Genomic DNA, 18,597 nt, shown 5'->3' with positions numbered 1-18,597 from the left:
CATACATACATACATACATACATACATACATACATACATACTGTTATGACGGTGCATGGTCCGCACTTGCGCGCTCTATTGTTCGCCTGTGGGCATGAATATGTGCTGTGGATATGTACTGTTGGTGCAAGGGCTCTAAGTGAGCCTGTTTCCATGAATCCTTTTGTGTGAGCCTGTTTTGCTTTGTCAAGACCCTGCAACTGCCAAATTGGCCCTGTCAAGGGAACGACTAGCAAGATACAAAGAAATGTCGCCCTGTGGGAAATAGCCGGAAGTGCTTTCGTTCAATTGTTCACCCTTCCCGTCGAGAAGCGCTATGGTCAAGTGAGGAATGCCTATTGTCCAAAGGAGACGACGTCCGCTGACGTACAGGACAAGAAAGGAGCATGACGCATACGGCCATTAGAGGAATTCCCGGAATGCAGGAAAGATTTGCAGTTGCCGGAAAGGGACAATGCTGGGAGCAGTATGTGGCGCGCACGTGCACTTGGGTTTCTAAAAAGGAAATCCACTTGCCGGAACCACGATATCGGATCTTTGCAGAAGAATAGAAATGTACCTCCTCGCCGTTCCCAAGCTCTACCCGCCAACAAGTGACCACTCCCAACGAAACAATACCGGACCAGTCAGTGCATCAGACCATCAGTGCAGTGATGTGTTCGATTGGATGCCGATAGCTGAGGGGCGCGCCCTGGAACTGGTTGGTCAGCATCTTCAGAGAGGGGCTGGACATAGGGGGTTTTAAGGACATTGCAGAGCACGAAAAGACGCTCTGAGCCCTGGGTAAACGGCTCATCCAGACGTTTCTCGCTATGAACTCTTAACGCTTGCCATTTTGTTGATATACCCTTTTTTTCATGTAAATACGTTTTCTCAAATTGCTCAAAACCTGCTTGTATATATTTTACCAACTTCGAAGATTCAATCCTTCATCAACCCGGAGTCTCTGCACGCTACCAAGTGAAGGCCGGGTCGACTTAGCCCCAGCGTCACGACAACTGGTGACCAGCGTTGGGATCTGAATCTACGAGCCACAGCATCTGGTGATTGGAGGTGGATCAAAATCTACAAGCCACAACATCTGGTGATCGGAGGTGGCATCTCAAGCAACAAGCAGGAGCAACAATCGGCCAACAAAAAAGCAGCACGGAACATCGATCGCATGTGTGGGTGAGTGCTTGGCTTTTCTTCTGATGTGGACCAGGTTCTAAAACAGGGTTAGATTTTAGAACTGGTAAAGAGTGTTGAAACGCCTATAGGTTTGGTAGTTTGCACAGTTGTTTTGGAAGTAGCCGACACTCGGAGCGATCATGGACCTACAAAAGCTGCAGAAACCGGAACTGTTGCAATTGTGTGAGGAATCTGGAATTGATACAAGTGGTTTGGCACGAAAACCCTTGATTATAAAGGCAATCACTGATCTGGAAACCGATGATGAGGAGCTCAGTGAAGCATGGAACCTCATCGGACAAAAAAAAGGAGCAGCTCAGACAGCAGAAAGAGCGGGAAAAAGAGGAAAAGAGGCGTGAGCGTGAAATTGAAATTGAAAGAGAAGCAAGAAGGCTGGAGCTAGAAATTGAGCTCTGGAAATTAGAACTAGAGTTGAGCAAGAGGTCGGGCAATTGTCCCCAGCTAGCGGTACCTCTTCTCAACAAGGAGGCAGATTTCAAGATGGTAAAGTACATGCAGCCATATGTGATATCAGGGGATATCGGTCTGTATCTGGCTAACTTCGAGCGAACCTGCGAAAAACTGTCCTTCCAGCGAGACACTTGGTCTCAGAGATTACTGACGGTTCTGCCCTGCGAGGCAGCGGCGGTTGTCGCGCGGCTAAGCAAGGAGGACGCGGACAACTACGAGAAGGTCAAAGCTTGCCTTCTGAGAAAGTATAGGCTTAGAGCCGAGGCGTTCAGACAACGTTTTCGGAACGCTACTAAGTCCAGGGACGAGAGTTACCCTGAATTCCTGTACAATTTAAGAGTCAATTTGGGAGAGTGGCTATAGAGCACTGATTCCTACAGTGATAGGGACGCTGTAGTCGAGCGAATTCTTTTGGAGCAGTTTTATAACTGCCTCCCAGAAAAAGAAAGAAATTGGTTACAGGACCGAGGCGAAATTAAGTCGGAAACTGAAGCTGCCGAACTCATTGAGGAGTACGCTTCGCGCCGACAATTCAGCAACCCAGCAGTGGATAGGCCCCGCAATCCCAAGTTGAGTGTGAATAACCGTCAGAAAAGGCACTTTGCTAGATTTGCAAACGAAGAAAGGAAGGCTTCTTCAGGCAAACGCCCTAGAAAGGACGGCAGTGAGAAAAGTGGGGAAGTGACCAACGCGCAGAACACAAAGAACAAGCTTGGGGCTAGGAAGCCGCTCACATGCTTTAGGTGTAATGAGCAGGGTCACATTACCGTCAACTGCCGGAAAGAAAAGATTACTTTCTCGTATGTCAGTGACTGCGATGAAAATATGCAGCTTTTGGAACCCTACCTGCATGACCTAGTAGTCAACGGGAAGCCTTGCAAGGTACTGCACGATTCGGCCGCAACGATGGATGTTGTCCATCCGGCGCATGTGTCGCCTTCCGACTATACAGGACCGTGTGCATGGATCCGTCAGGTAGTGGAGGAACAGAGTGTGTGCTTGCCAATCGCGAACGTGGTCATCGAGGGCCCTTTCGGCGAGTTAACAACCGAGGCTGCCGTTTCAGGAAAGCTTCCTAAGTGCTATCCGTATTTGTTTTCCAACAAATCGGACATGCTACTGCGAAAGAGGGGCATCCTTTTCGGAGACAGAGTTGTGCAAGCCTTAAAACGTTCAAAGGCGCGAGAACTAGCTACACTGCTCATTCCAGAAAAATCCACAGCGGAGGAAACGCCAGTTAAAACAGTGGTCGATGCGGAAGATAGCGGGTCAGAAAACTTTGAGAGCGAGGCATCTCAGATAAGTCAACTTGAAAGCGAGCTTGATGAGACGCGGAATGAGGACGTTCTTGAGAGTAGCCTCTTGCCGCCAGTGTCTAGTAATCTCACGAGACTTTTAAGTGGAACCCGAGAGGACTTAGCTATGTAGCAAGCCAATGATCCCAAGACACAGGAGATAAGGGAGCGCCACCGCGCCACTAAGACAGCAAAGAATATTTCTTTCGAGATGAGAAAGGGAGTGCTGTATCGCTTATTCAAGGATAAGCGCGGAGTAGAGCGGGACCAATTAGTCGTTCCCCAAAAGTACCGCGAAGACTTACTGCGACTTTCCCATGGCAGCTCGTGGTCATGTCACCTTGGAATAAGGAAAACAAAGCAGAGCCTGTTGCAAGAATACTATTGGCCTGGATGTTTTAAGGACACGGAAAATTTTGTACGGTCATGCGACACGTGCCAGCGGGTTGGAAAGGCGCAAGATAAGTGGAAAGCTCCGATGGTGTTAGTACCAATTATTACCGAACCGTTTCACCGGTTAGTAATAGATGTAGTTGGGCCACTTCCTGTGACAGAGTAAGGGTACCGTTATATCCTCACTATGTTATGCCCAGCCACAAAGTTTCCAGAAGCTGTTCCGCTGCGCGAGGTGACGTCCGAGAGTGTAGTGGATTCGCTGCTGTCAGTGTTTGCACGAGTTGGATTCCCTTCCGAGGTCCAAAGTGATCAGGGTAGCGTTTTCACAAGTGTCCTCACCACCTTATTTCTTCAGCGATGCGGCATTAAGGTAGTGCATAGCTCGATCCACCATCCGCAGAGCAACAGCGTAGAAAGATGGCATTCTGTTCTCAAACGCGTCCTGAGGGGACTGTGCTATGAAAACAAGCGCGAATGGGATACCTGCCTGGCAAGGGCGACCGTGGTCTACTTGGGTCACAATGTAAGTCAAGGTTTCAGGAAACCCAGCGAGATTAAGATTTCTGCGGTAGCCAACTACCAGCGGCCGAGCACGAAGACGAAAATTCGGGCATTCCTGGGGCTGACGGGATACTACAATCACTACATCCCTAACTATTCAGCTTTGGCTAGCCCTCTGACCGACGCTCTTCGCAGGACAGAGCCGACAAATGTAGTCTGGGACGAACAAAAGGAAGCCTCCTTCGTAAACCTGAAGGCTGTGCTGATTAGCCGTCCGGTTTGCGAGCTCCAGACTATGACCGAGAATTCACGGTCCAGTGTGATGCAAGTGATCGAGGGCTAGCTGCTGTTATCTGCCAGAGAGATGACGACGGTAATGAGCACCCCGCGCTCTACCTGAGCAGAAAACTGAGTTCTAGAGAGAGGGCTTATTGCGCGTCAGAGAAAGAGTGCGCTTGCATTGTATGGGCCATTCAAAAATTGCAGTGCTATCTTGGAGGGGCCAAATTCACCGTAAAGACGGACCATTGTCCCCTGGCTTGGCTGCAAACTGCGACATCGAAGAACAGTCGCCTTCTGAGGTGGAGCTTGATTTTACAGCATACAATTTTGAAATAACATACAAAAAGGGGAAGTTAAATGGGAATGCGGACGCGCTTAGCCGCTGTTTCTAAGCGGTCCGAGGTGTTCCTCACCATGTATCCAAATTGATAATCAGGTTTTTTTTTTTCGTGCGCTTGTATATGTGTGACTATGTAAAGCAGCACGTTTGGTTTGCTAGGCATACGTGGGTCCTGAACGTCTTGAGTGTGGGCTTTTCTCGGACAACAATGGCAGTTTTCTTTTCACCTGGTCTCTTCAGACGGGAGCCGAGTGCTTGCTTAGACATGTGGTTGAGTTTCAGAGACAGCTCAAGCAATTTGGCCTACGACAATCAAGACAACGCGACAAGCAACAGCGAGCTACAAGCGTTCATGTGCAGGCCATTAAGTCGTCTCTTCATGCAGCAGCTGCAACTGCTGCCCTCCGTGACTCTTCTGGCGGGGGAGGAGGCTGTTATGACCGTGCATGGTCCGCACTTGCGCGCTCTATTGTTCGCCTGTGGGCATGAATATGTGCTGTGGATATGTGCTGTTGGTGCAAGGGCTCTCAGTGAGCCTGTTTCCCTGAATCCATTTGTGCGAGCCTGTTTTGCTTTGTCGAGACCCTGCAACTGCCAAATTGGCCCTGTCAAGGGAACGACTAGCAAGATACAAAGAAATGTCGCCCTGTGGGAAATAGCCGGAAGTGCTTTCGTTCAATTGTTCACCCTTCCCGTCGAGAAGCGCTATTGTCAAGTGAGGAATGCCTATTGTCCAAAGGAGACGACGTCCGCTGACGTACAGGACAAGAAAGGAGCATGACGCATACGGCCATTAGAGGAATTCCCGGGAATGCAGGAAAGATTTGCAGTTGCCGGAAAGGGACAATGCTGGGAGCAGTATGTGGCGCGCACGTGCACTTGGGTTTCTGAGAAGGAAATCCACTTGCCGGAACCACGATATCGGATCTTTGCAGAAGAATAGAAATGTACCTCCTCGCCGTTCCCAAGCTCTACCCGCCAACAAGTAACCACGCCCAACGAAACAATACCGGACCAGTCAGTGCATCAGACCATCAGTGCAGTGATGTGTTCGATTGGATGCCGATATCTGAGGGGCGTGCCCTGGAACTGGTTGGTCAGCATCTTCAGAGAGGGGCTGGACATAGGGGGTTTTAAGGACGTTGCAGAGAACGAAATGAGGCTCTGAGCCCTGGGTAAACGGCTCATCCAAACGTTTCGCGCTATGCACTCTTAACGCTTGCCATTTTGTTGATATACCCTTTTTTCATGTAAATACGTTTTCTCAAAGTGCCATTAAACCTGCTTGGATATATTTTACCAACTTCGAAGATTCAATCCTTCATCAACCCGGAGTCTCTGCACGCTACCAAGTGAAGGCCGGGTCGACTTAGCCCCAGCGTCACGACAATACATACTATTGAGAGCCAAGCTTGGCTTTCAACGTAACTCTTTCCTTGCCGGGGGAGGGGGGGGGCAGGAAGACAGTATTTTACCCAACTTACATAGGGTGTCCCACAACCTGAAAAGGGTTGGCAATATGTACGGCGTGCTGCTGGTCTTCTCGGCCTCATGTAAACTGGCTAAGATGTGCCTCAAAGTCACCAGTGGTGGCCCTGATAAGTCAGGCTGCGGGATGAAGCCCACCAAGACGTACGTGCAGTGTGCGACGGGTGTGGTTTATCAAATCGCCCTAAAGTATGGTAAGGTATTTCGGGCAAACAGGCCGCTGTGAGAACGAACGTGCAAGGGAACATGAACGTTCCCTTGGCAATGTATCGGATTCCTGAGAGAATATACCCGCCAACTGCCGCTCGTGCAAAGATGACAACGATCAGCACTGCGAAATTCGACTTAAGGACATCACAATTCTGCCCAGAAGTAAAGACAGATTAGCACACGAAATGTCAGAAGCGTTTTTTATTAGCATCAGCACCACATCACTATCCCTGCGAGAAAGCGAATTCAGATTGTTAAACAGACAATAGAATGCGATCTGCGCTTCTTAATCAGCTATGGAATTTTCTATGCGCATGTGCTTTCGTTCACTCATTGTGTATAAACGCTGTACGCATCTGCTCATATAAAATTAGCTGGAGTAAGCGCCCGCCGTGTGTGTTTCTTCTTGTACCCGTATCTTTTATATAGCGCTGATTATCTTGTTACTAAACCATGCTTCACCAGCTAGCCCAGCAACGTGTTTTTGTTAATAGACGTCCTCACAGGTGATTTTATTAACGCAAAAGCATTGCAGCGCTATGCTCACAGATTCTGTCCACAGAAAATGTCCGCAAAATCGTGTCCACAGCAGTTATGAGTAATTGATAAGTGTTACAGGTTAATGAGTGGTGTCAATCGATAGAGGGTGACGTAATGTGTCCAAAAATAATTTGTCCGACAAGTTATTTAGGTAATTAATTAGAATGGTTCAGAGGAAAGGAAATGCGCAGAATATGTCACTCTTGTTCAGTGGACACCTGACCTGCACCGTAAGGGAAGGAAGGAAGGTGGGAGCGAAAGCGGAAAAAGAGGTAGAGGTTGCCGTAGTGGATGTGACGTCAAGCATGTGACGCGCAACCGGAAGTAGAGCCGAAAAAGAGCATATGAGGGATTGGCGCGCAATTAGAAAGTACCAAAGACTAAAATGGGTAAACAAGAAAGGAACTAATGTGACGAAAGGATGTAACGTCACGCGACCGGAAGTAGAGACGAAAAAGGGCATAGGAAGGGATTGGCGTGCAATTTGAAAGTACCAAAGACTAAAATGGATAAAAAATTAAGTGAATTATTAACAATTGAGTGAACAATTAAGCCCCTAGAAGCAAACAGAAGTAACCAACAGCAGCATCCGTGCTTTCGGTTTACTCCAATGCAGATTCTGCAGTGCTCTTTAATTTTTCAGGCGCCCATAGTCAACAAGAAGCGGATGGAGCCGTCGTTTTTGGTAACAAGAACGACGGGGGAGGTCCAAGGACTATGGGAAGTTTGAATTACGCCACGCGGAAGTATGTCAGCCACTTGCTCATCGATGATTTGACGTTCCGTCGTGAAAACGCGATAAGGGCGTTGGCGCAGGGGCGAATGGCTACCAGTGTCGATCCGATGGGTAACAACCAATGTGTGGCCTAAGCTGTGATGTGTCAAATAAAAGGAGGAACAGAGCTGCTGAAACAGGGTAAGGAGCCAGGTCCGTTGAGTCGGGGTGAACTTATTGTCAATAGAGCTTGCGAAGATGTGTACTGGAGATGGCCCAGTAGAAGTAGCAGTAGGCGCAGCGACTGGTATGTGGCAAGGAGTATCATCGCAGGGACCGCATTCCAGAATCGAGGCAAAAGGCTGAACGTGTCCCAGACACTTGCTATGAAGAAAAGAGAACGAGCAATTGAATGGATTGATGACGGCCTTGGCGCTGCAGCCAGCATCAACAGTAAGCACGGGAAACGGCAGGGCTAGAACGGCAGAACATGGCGGGATGAAACATCATCAGTCACAGTAAGTTTGGTGCACTTAGTAGGGGTGTCGGTCATCGTGGTATTACAGAGGGGAAACAGCGCCACTTCAGCACGAGTACAGTCGGTAACGGCCTGATGTTTGGATAGAAAGTCCCAGCCCAGGATGACGTCGTGAGAGTATAATGAAAGGACGATGAATGAATGAATGAAGCCTTTATTGAAAGGAAGGGATGGCTCTCGGCCGCTGTTTGGGTTCTTGGGGAGTTAGGAGGGATGGGAGTGTAACTTCTTCGTCTTAACGGTTCTTCAAGCTGTTGCTTGTTGCTTGCCATGCGGCCGATCTTCGCGCTCTAAGTCGACCTCTCTCACACTACTCGAAGCAGGCCGCTCTCACTGCCGTATGTAGCAATGGAGTGTTGTATTTCGGTGCTTGATATAACCTGACCTGCTAATGTGGGCATGTCGTCGTGTGGAATATACGTAATTTTGTTTCTTCCTTGTGAAAACGATTGACATTGCCATATAAGATGTTCTAGGTCTGCTGTACACTGTTCCTGACAGTGCGTGCATATGTTGTGTTTGAGTGTTTCGTGTCTTCGGAGAAACCACTTGTCAAGTATTTGCGGTGTGTAAGCAGCGTTTGTTATTACTTTGTTGAGAAATATTTCTTGTGGTCGAGTGAGCCCTTTCGTGTCCTCAAACACCGGCGTTGGTGTCGCTTCATGTAATCTAAGCTTACTGTCGTGTTTTATTTTGGTGCGTACATAGTGCATCATCGATCTGCCAGAGGAGCCTTTAGTGAGCATTGTTCGGTAAGGATTTAAGTCTATCGGTTTAGGCATGGAGATGGGGTGTGGGGCATTGTACGTTTCAGCAAGCCCACCCGCTTGCGCGGCGGCCGCTTGCGCGGCTGCGTTTCCCCCGTCCGTGCCAGTATGTCCCGGTGTCCATATAATTTGAATTTCTATTCCGTGGCATGGGTGTGTGTGCCAGCGCCTCAGCACAACGGACAGCACACGTGCCACCTACCTGGAGGAACAATTTTACACTCCGAGTTGCTTGCCATATGGGGAGCCATAAATACTATTACGACCGCTGCAGCCAGAAAAGATAACTTCAATGGTTATCGAATTTTAACCAAATCATATGCAGCGATTGCAGAGCTGACGGCACCAACTACAGACGACGCAGTGGCCAAGGACATCAGAAAGAGGCTGAAAGGACGATCAAAGTAATGATGTAGAAAGCGCCCTGAATACGAACTCGTGTTGTATAGGCGGCCGTAGGGTAGATGCGCTGGAAATCGGCGGCACGGAGCGAAAAACGGTATAGCGGCGTCGTCACTTTGCGCATCTGACGACACAATTTTGCACCTAATACGGACAGAGGACCACCGGTGTCATCTAGGGCAAGAACATGCTTTAGCGGCGAAAAACGAGAAACATTCGGCAAAAAAAAAAAAAAAAAAAAATTCGGTGGCGAAATACGAGGGCATAAATCTTTCGTCGAAAACGCAGTTCTGATCCCCAGGTGGCCAAAATTACTCCGTAGCCCTCCACTACGGCTCACCTTTCTCTATTTCTACTTTCACTCCCACCTTCATCCCTTCCCTTACTGCGCGGTTCAGGTGTCCACATAAGTGGGACAGATACTGCGCCTTTCCCTTCCTGTGAACCAATTATTATTATTATTATTGCCTCCGGAACTGCGATAACTAGTCTTCCTGCGGCGGAGTTGAACGACGGTGCATGGGAGACACCGAGGGGTGACGCGGAGATGGACTGTAGAAGAGCTGTAGATTAGTTCGTGTGTCTCGTTTCTTTCTTCGCCTGTGTCTGTTTTTCGCTGGTAAATCACCATTATCAAGCTGAGATGGGGTGCGGCGACGAACAAATCAATGGTATTCGGAGCCGAGGGGCTGGGAAGTTTGGTTCTGGTAAAATGCCGAGGAGGTTCTCAAGCGTATGCTCGGTGGTCGGTTCGCCAAAAAGAGGTCATGACGCGGCGGCAGTGACGCATCACGTGCCCAGTGATAGTGTATCAAATCAGCAAGTTGTCTGTGTTTGTCTTGGTTGGAAACGTTGGGCGTGAGGTCCAACAGCAGGAACGCGAATGACTCGAGGGGGAGATCGAAAAGACGTAAACACTTGCGGTTGCTGTCGGGTGCTTTCAGAGTACGTAAGCGGTGCTACAACAGAATGCGCAGCACCAGGAGGCGCTACCATGGTAGGTACTGCAACTGGAGGTGGGTGAACAACTGACGGCATGGCCTCAGCCACTTGCTCCCGATCAGGTGTTGAAGTGTCGGTGCCGGATTTGATGGGGGGTTCAGAACAAAGGGAAGCAGTGACAGCTGCCGGACGACCACTTGACGAACAAACTACTGGATCTGGAACACGAAAGGACTGTTGACTGCTGTCGTCTAGTAGATGTTAAGTCTCGGACTGTGCGTTGGGCAACCAAGATAAGATTCGCCCTGGACGCAGCTCGTAAGAAGTTAGGGGCAGGTTGACAATCTCACTGACAGAAGTTGCCCTCTTGGCCACAAGCATGTGAAAGAGCATCGTCCTCAATGCCCTTCAACACATGCTTGATGCGTGCCGCCCCTGTCATTGATGCAGTGACGCGCTTGCATATGCCGAGGACGTCTTCGATATAGCTAGCGAAGCTTTCACCAACCTGCTGGGAGCGAGAGCAAAGGCACTGCATAGCTCGAAGTTTGGTCACGGCCGGACGCTCGAAGATGTCAATAAAGGCGGTCTTGAAAGCAGATCAGGTGGCGAAGTTTGATTCGTCGTTTTTGAACGCCACTTCGATGGAGACGAAACGAAGTGGTGTCCGTGTGCTGTGCGATGTCAGCGCATGTTAAGGATCCCCAGGTGGTCGAAATGACTCCGAAGCCCTCCACTACGGCTCCCCTCTCTCTCTTTCCACTTTCACTCCCACCTTTATCTCTTCCCTTACGGCGCGGTTCAGGTGTCCACATAGCAAGTGTGACAGATACTGCGCCTTTCCTTTCCTGTGAACCAATTAAAAAAAAGATCCAGAGGTTCGCAACATCCCTTAAGTATAAGGCGACAATTGTCAGCTTAATGCTGTCGCCCCACTAGTTGTAAGCGCTCACCCAGTCGTAAGACAGGTAGTCCTCCCCACCATGGTCGTCCATGCCACTGAAAATAGCAGGATCCCGTTGACGAAGCGCACCGGCGCAGGTTGCCGGTGGCGGTGAAGAAGCGATTGGTTGGATGGTGTCAGATGGCATCGTGGTACCAAGAGAACGACTGCGTAGCGCCAGGATCAGTCCTCGCACACTCCACCAAGATTATAAGGAGCTTTATTGTAGGGCGAGCTCGCTTACTAGGGCTAGGTCAAGATAGCTGCTTGCAGGTCCTGGCTCGATCAGCTGATGCTCGCGTCTCGTGCCGGTGCGCTGGCGCCAGGTCATCTTCTTCTTTACAATATATATGTCAGTGTGTTCCCCTCGGTTTTCGCACTGTGTATCAGGTGGCCTTTCAAGACACTCGCATAGATGGTAGCGCCAGCTGTACCTCTGGCAGTGTTTAGAACCTCCATGGAAGGGACAGGGCGCTATCAGAGAAGCAAAATGAGTACAGTGGGCATCTTGCTGCCGGCTACATGGCGGGACGTGCGATAGGCAGAATCGGGGGAATCAGGTCTCGAAGCAGTGCATTGCGAGCGAGGTTTATAGTTTTGATAAATGTTGGCTTCCACGTGTAGGTGCTGATTTTTCTTTCTCGCAATGCTCTCAACTTTGGTCTGCCTGCATGCAGCAGCGGTGCTGGCTCATCCTTATTCAATCAGCAGCAACATCGAGCTACTCACCGTGTGGTGCATCAGCCGCCAACGATGCGCCAATAAACAGACGCGTTGGAGATGCCAGAAGGGACCTTTCGCCGTCACTTAAGGACCGTATTAGCCACGGTGAGGTGAGCTCGAGAATTAGTTAGCATGTTACATTTCAGGCATCGGTAGGCATGCCTGCGTTTCGCGGCATGCCGCAACCCTGAAATATTCGCCTGCGAAGTCTACCTGCGCACGCAAAGCAAAACACTGAAAAACATTTTCTTTCATATCATTCCTTTTATTTCTTTACTCCAGCTGAAATAAATGCACACCAGCAGCCCCTCGCGGATCATGAAGCCCGCGTAAAAAGAGTACAAATGTACATTATCGTCTGCAGCAGCAGGAATTAATGTTCGACGACGTTAGAGATGGCAATTAGTCACGGCGATCTGATGGTTCAGCCACAGCCGCTCCATTGAGCGGCTGTGGCTGAACCATCAGATCGCCGTGACCAATTCAAGTGCGCCTCCATTGAGCGGCCGTGGTTTAGCAGACTGCTTCCTGAGCTGCTTCCTGCACTGAGTGAGTGGACGGCCAAAAATCATTTCCGCTCCTCCTTCTCTTCAAAATGAATGTCAATTGCCGTGTTGTGCGAACAAGCTAGCTTTATCATTAACGAGAGCAGCGAATATAGTCTATCAATGCTGATACATGCGTATATTGACAAATAGAAAAATAAGTAATGGCGCACTTTGGTACAGTTGAGTGTTTAGCAGCCGCAACTGAAGCGCGCTATATTCTCGCCGCCGATAACACTCGCAACCGCACTTCCATATATTCCTCCGACAATTCTGCAAATCGGGGCCGAATTTCGCATCGAACATATCACGAAAGCTGTCACGAACCTCTCAATTAACTTCCGCTCCTACTGGTCGACTTGTTTGCTACTTGGAATCAGAAAATAGTAGCAAGGATGTGTTATAGGAGTCTGACATTTTTTTAGGAGTGATGTGATCATAGTGTGATCACTGCATATCTTGGCCCCAAGCTAGATAGAAAACAACCCCCATGAACACGATGCCAACATGGAATTCTAGTGCTTATCTAAACGCGTTTCAATCAAGGTTGCATAAAAACGTTTATATTCCTTTACATTGAAAAGGCCCTTCTATAGCGGGCAAACTTCTTCGAAAGGCCAGGTCGAGGACCACAGACATATGCGAATGTTTTTTTTTATTATAAAATTTCAGTGAAACCTGTGAGCTTTCGATGGCAGCCGTATAGTTACAGAAGAAGCTAGTGAACAATTGCACCCCTCTTGCCTATACAGCTCTTATTTGACGATCTTCTCTTTCAAATACCTCAGCCGCTTAAAATTGCTGATCAATTCCCTATCGTCCTCCTTGCGCATACGCTAGTTGTCCTGGTTCACTTTGTTGACAGAATGACTGGCTCGGGAAGGCGGTGGCCTCAGCCTCGCGTCAAGAGCCTAGAGGAACGTTTCTTCAGCGACGAGGTTGTGGCAATAAGCGTTCAGTTTCTCTTCACATCCTTATGGTCACGAATTGGTACACAATTAAGAGTACTTGCAACTCTATTACGTGTCTGGTCCACTGCAAAAAATTTCCACAAGTAAGTTTTTATATGCAACAAACAACTAGCCGCATGGGTATTAAAAGTGTTACAGTTCATTCTGAGTCGTTGGTGAGTGAATCAGCAAGGAATTTTATGTAAACCCTTGGACCCTCTCTCGACTCTTTTTTATCTCAAAATGTGCTCTGGAATGCACTTCCAGACCTATCTTGGTCCTGTAAGGTTCCACTTATAGGGCACCGCTGCGAGCAGTTGACACCGGATAAGGTTGCTGTTAGAATGACTTCTCAGGTGGGTAACAGAAATGGCTGTAAGCATTCTTTCATCAGCATGTAGTCTCATGGAGAGTGCAGTGACAGATGTATGACGCATAGGGAATCCGGCCCAGAGTAAAAGATCCCTGGGAGGTCTCGTGCTCCTCGGACGACTGAAGAACATGAGCGTAAGCATCGGTAAAAAACAAAATCATGGTGACTGCAAAGAAAGAAAATGGGAAACAATTGTTACATCATTGTATAATACAACATAATGATTAATTTTTTGAAACAGCACCCTTCTGAAAAAAAAAGGCTGACAATTACGTTGTGGTTTACCCCTGCTTGCAGTTGTGCAGCGTAAAAATGTGTCGTCATCTTCACAACTACCGAACAAAGAACAAAATAATTCTATTGCAGTGAACGCTCAACAAACCTTTCTGGACGCAACCGGTCTCTCAATCTGACACTATACATTCGATATACACTTATAAGATGACAAACGTTTATTTAAAGCTCAATCCAGACGTACACAAGCTGGAACGGGGATCAATAAGATGGAAAGCTCTCATCTCTAACAAGAAATCTGTGCATAAACGACACGACAGCAGATTGCTACTTCCAGTCGTGCAAGTCCAAATCCGACCACAACTTGATGATTCCGCTGCCTCCAATCTCCCGCAGAAACCTCTCCTTAAGCCTATTTGTCTGCTCGGGAGAGAAATAGTTCTTCCAGTCTCCCACGACCCCCTTGCGGACGAAGTCAATCTTGTCCGCCGTTTCACTGCCGCCAGGTTGGCCTCCATCATCAGAAGCGCTGCGTACGACTCCGTGCAAGTGGCGTAGACCTTTGTAGTCTTCCCCATCGAATGGAAACTCGTCACCGTAGAAGTCGTAAGTCATTTGGTTGGTGTACTTCTTCATCTCCTCGAAGCTGCTGTACTTGAGGACGTCCTTCAAAACTTTACCACCAAAAGCCAGCAGGCGTTCCTCGTAATCGGCTCCCAGGAACCTGGCCACCTTCAAAATGGCCGTCTCTGGATTCTTTCTGATGTCTTCGTAGACGAGAAAGAGCACGTTGGGGTCCGTCATTCGTTCGTACCATTCCCTGTAGAAAGCGAAGTAGTCTCCACTATCGACGTATCCTGCCATGAAGTTTTCGAAGGTGTCGTTGAAGCTGCCGTCGTAATTGTAGGCAGAAACCATGCGCCAGAAGTGGTGTATGGACACTACGGCGTCAAACGGGTTCCTGATCATAACAATGTACCGTGCTTTGCGGGAGTACTTGATCAGACGGAGCGGTAAGTGTGTCTTGATGGCCCCAGGTCTCCTCATCCACTGGATGCATTCGGCGCCGCAAACCTCGAAGTAAGGTGACGTCTTGTAGAGATCAGCCGCGCTTGCTGGGGGTGCACCGTCATTCAGGATTAGGTAGACGATGTGTTGCATCAACGTGGTGCCGCACTTGATGTACGTCGAGATGAACAGATCACCCTCTTTGTGAGCATAGTCGATGGCTGACTCGACACACTCACGAAGGAAACAGGCGGTAACCAGTGCGCCCTTGACGGACTTGAGGCTTGGCCTTTTGATTTCGGCTGGGACGTTTCCTATGAGAACAGGATAAAAAATGATAAACATTCCCTTTCTCTTATGGAGTAAGGAATCATTGATCCATTTCCTTTTTCTCCTTTGTGCCCTGCTATGTCTGGTGGAGACCACCTACTACGAAAGGCCTGACAGCCAGACGGCCACACCACGTTTGAGCTAGCGAAACAACTAAATGGTTGCAAAGGAATGTCGAATCTAAAGGTCACCAATCTTTTTTTTTTTTTTTTTTTTTTTTGAAATCGCGATGTTGAATTCATCGTAACCTGCGGTACATCTAAGGAATGAAACGCAATACCGCTTGAGTATCTACAAGCCTGTGCAGATTATGGCCGTCCGGAGCCCATTCCTCCAGTTTCTTTGGCTACAAAAACTAGTATGAAGTAATGCTTTTCTTTGTCGTCCATAGATAAAGTGCACTTTCCGAATGTTGCAGTGTTAAGAACCACGTTTGCTTGAAAACAGCGGCTTAAGTATGCTCTGAAATTATTGCATTCGTGTTCATTAGGAGGCTGCGAGAACCTGTGGGCGCATCGAATAATTTTGCGTAGTGTATATTGACAGCTTTCATTCGTATTCACTGTGAAGTTAGGTTTTCGAATTGGTTTTGCATATTTTTCGCGCCTATAGACCGCGACCGTGTTGGCGCACATCGTTGCTGCTCATGGGTACCTGAGTGTGTGTGCGCACTTATGTAGCCCTGTGTAGGCGGGCTAGTTTGAACGACTGCATGTATTTGCGAGCAATATTAGTTCCTGCCGGTAAATTTGTGCTATGCGAAGCTTGTGTTAATCGAAGTAACGCTCAGCTTATCGCGCTTATAGATATTCTGGCAGATATGTCCGGCATCGAGATACATATTCTGTGCCGGGTTGTAGAAAGATATGCACACAACAAAATATATTTCACACTTTTCAGCGCTACGTAAATGAAATGACAAGGATTAACTGCAGGTTGAACTCACAATTCCTTTCTGAAATAAAAAAAAATATGTTAAGAAACGTTCTTTGCTGTTTGTGCGGGTGGCAGCTCTGGTTGTGCTCCCCTCTCCCAACTATCCTTTTCCGATCCCCAGAGATAAGTTTGTGAGACACATATTGTCGCGTTTTAATTTACATAGGGTTTAAAATAACATTCCTCAGTTGCGCATTGTTTCTGAATATGCACTGCTTTTCCTAACACAGAGGCGGTCTCCTATGTGCAATGTGGGTAGTAAATCTATTTCGAGCACATTTGGTCCCGTACATCAATGCCAAATGACTCCCCTTTCCTTTTGGCTTCAACTAGAGATAGCTGTGCAGTGCCGCTGTATATTGCTAACTAAACAGAACGATGCGGCTCCAGAGCACGCAAACAACTATCACAGTTACGAGTGGCTCTACGTTTTCAAAACTCATCACATTACATATTCATTCACGCTCTATTGTTCTGTACACAAAACAGCAGAAATTCGAATTCCCCTCTCACCTGATGCATCCTCCATGCTGACGTGCCGCTTGAGAGTTCCCTAGATCCCGCAGAGTTTGCTGTTCGAGGATGGACAGTGAAGTAGTTATGGGCACTTTAAATCACAGCGTTTCCCAGTCAGCTGTTACTTAATCCCATTTTACGACTGTGTATGTAGTCATCAAAAGGGATATAACTTCGACCGCCTACGCAAGTTATCCCACACTGTGACGCATTGTGCCTTGTGAAAAGGGCGACGTGAAATGAAAAGTTGCTTGTTGTTCGGAGACGCACTGATTTTGCTCGAAGCGCGACGCGACTGCGACCTGGAGGCAGGAAGTGCAATGGGCGCAGCCGCTGGTCTTGCGAGCGGCACTCGCAAAAAAAAAAAAAAAGAAAAAAAAAAAAAGAAATAACCGGACGCTCAGCTTTCCTGTTTTAGCTGAGCGGAAGGGTGGCATCAAAGCGGGTGTTGAGTTCCCGCCTCTGTAATTATTGTTTTGTTTTCGGCCGCTTCCCTTTCACTTCGCTTCTGTACGTGCCATATGCCAGCGCGGGCTTTTACACTGGCAACAGGTCATTGCGGTTTCGGCTCAACATTTTGTCGGCACCTGACAAACTTTATACTGCATGCAGGCAATTCTTGCTCGTTTTTTTTAAAGGCGAAAGCTAGACTGTCAGCAGGGTCTTGTGTACAGAATGTGTCCGCCGCAGCTGTTTCATTCTCAGAAGAGTTAGAATCAAGCCTATGGTTCTGATCGATAGAGGATGATGTAAGGATGCTGCAGAAAGAAATTGTCAATGGATTAAGGAGTTCATTACTGTCAAAAAATTAAAACATGTCAATTAGTCGTCGAAAAAGCCGTACTACTAAACTACTAATGTTGACGACCAAGGGATGCGACGTTACGCCAACCGGAAGTGGATGTGTTTTTGACGAATGAGCCAAATAAATGCGTGATAGGGATCATAAGTGTTTAATGGGTGTCACAATTTTGCGTCGGCGAAATTTGTGCTCGAGATGTGTCAGCGAGTCTGCGATTGACAGATACAGCGTCTTTCCTTTCCTGTAAACTAATTATATAATGCCGGTGAACTATATGATGCGTTCAACGGAACGCTGGACGTGTTCGACAAGAAGCGCGCGTTATAACGTATGCAGCAGCAACGCTCAGGCTTTCGCACTTCTCCTTTGCAGGTTCTCCAGTGCTCTAAGAACTCTGTAAGTTCTTCGACGTCCCCACGTGGGAGACCTAAGGCCCCGTCGGCGAAAGCTCTGCAGGAATATAAATAAAGTTGTTGTCAACCAACAGTGATTCCATGCTGAAATAACGCCAACCTGCAGAACTGTCATGGTTCATTTTTGTCCGCAGTGAAAATAAATACTGTAGGTGCTGTGCCAGAGTAAAGGCCTTTCATCTTCCTTTGGCTGTCACTGCACTGTCGCTCTCGCGGCCCCTCACATTGACTGTAGTATATATTGTAGCGTATGCAACAGCAGCCGCTAGGCGGCTCATCGATAGTCTCGTGCCCGTGACCATCGTGTATAAGTCTGGACGTCAGCATAATGACGCCAACTGCTTGTACCGTTCCCCTGTCGAGGCTGCGAGGGAAGACTAAGAACCAGACCTCCTCCTTATCGCAGCCGTCAACGCGCTCACCTTTTCGCAGAAGCAACGTGACGACCCGGCTCTCACATCACGTATCGATTTTTTGGAAGCCCGCACAACAGAAGTTCCCCGTCTCCTCGCCAGAATGCATTCATCGTTTTGCATGCGAAACAATGTTTTATACAAGATCAACTTCGCTCCGACGGGAAGAGATTATCTCCTCGTCGTACCAGAGTCTATTCGCGACGAAATCTTACAGGCATGTCATGAAAAGCCCACTGCGGGTCACCTGGGGTATGCTCGAACTCTGGCTCGAATTAAGAAGAGTAATTACTGGCCAAACCTTGCGGTCGCAGTACGACATTACGTGCGAACATGCCATGATTGCCAGCGACG

General features: G+C 48.2%; 1 protein-coding gene across 1 annotated transcript in view; it reads right to left on the bottom strand.

Annotated features, from left to right (window-relative positions):
• LOC146209192 (uncharacterized) overlaps window positions 1-16,927 on the bottom strand; it is a 32,859-nt gene extending 15,932 nt beyond the window's left edge. Inside the window, exons 1-3 of the mRNA XM_084597292.1 lie at window positions 16,613-16,927; window positions 14,154-15,147; window positions 11,011-11,167 (exon numbers count right to left, since the gene is read on the bottom strand). Coding sequence (XP_084453418.1) covers window positions 11,011-11,167; window positions 14,154-15,147; window positions 16,613-16,628 — 1,167 coding nt within the window. The 5' untranslated portion in view covers window positions 16,629-16,927. The remainder of the gene's footprint in view (window positions 1-11,010; window positions 11,168-14,153; window positions 15,148-16,612) is intronic.
• Window positions 16,928-18,597: the final 1,670 nt, after the last annotated feature.

Source organism: Amblyomma maculatum, chromosome 1, assembly GCF_055883805.1.
Source record: "Amblyomma maculatum isolate TAMU_Amacu chromosome 1, ASM5588380v1, whole genome shotgun sequence".
NCBI lineage: Eukaryota > Metazoa > Arthropoda > Arachnida > Ixodida > Ixodidae > Amblyomma > Amblyomma maculatum.
The sequence above is the reverse complement of the archived record's forward strand: the minus strand, read 5'-3'. Positions and strand labels throughout refer to the sequence as shown.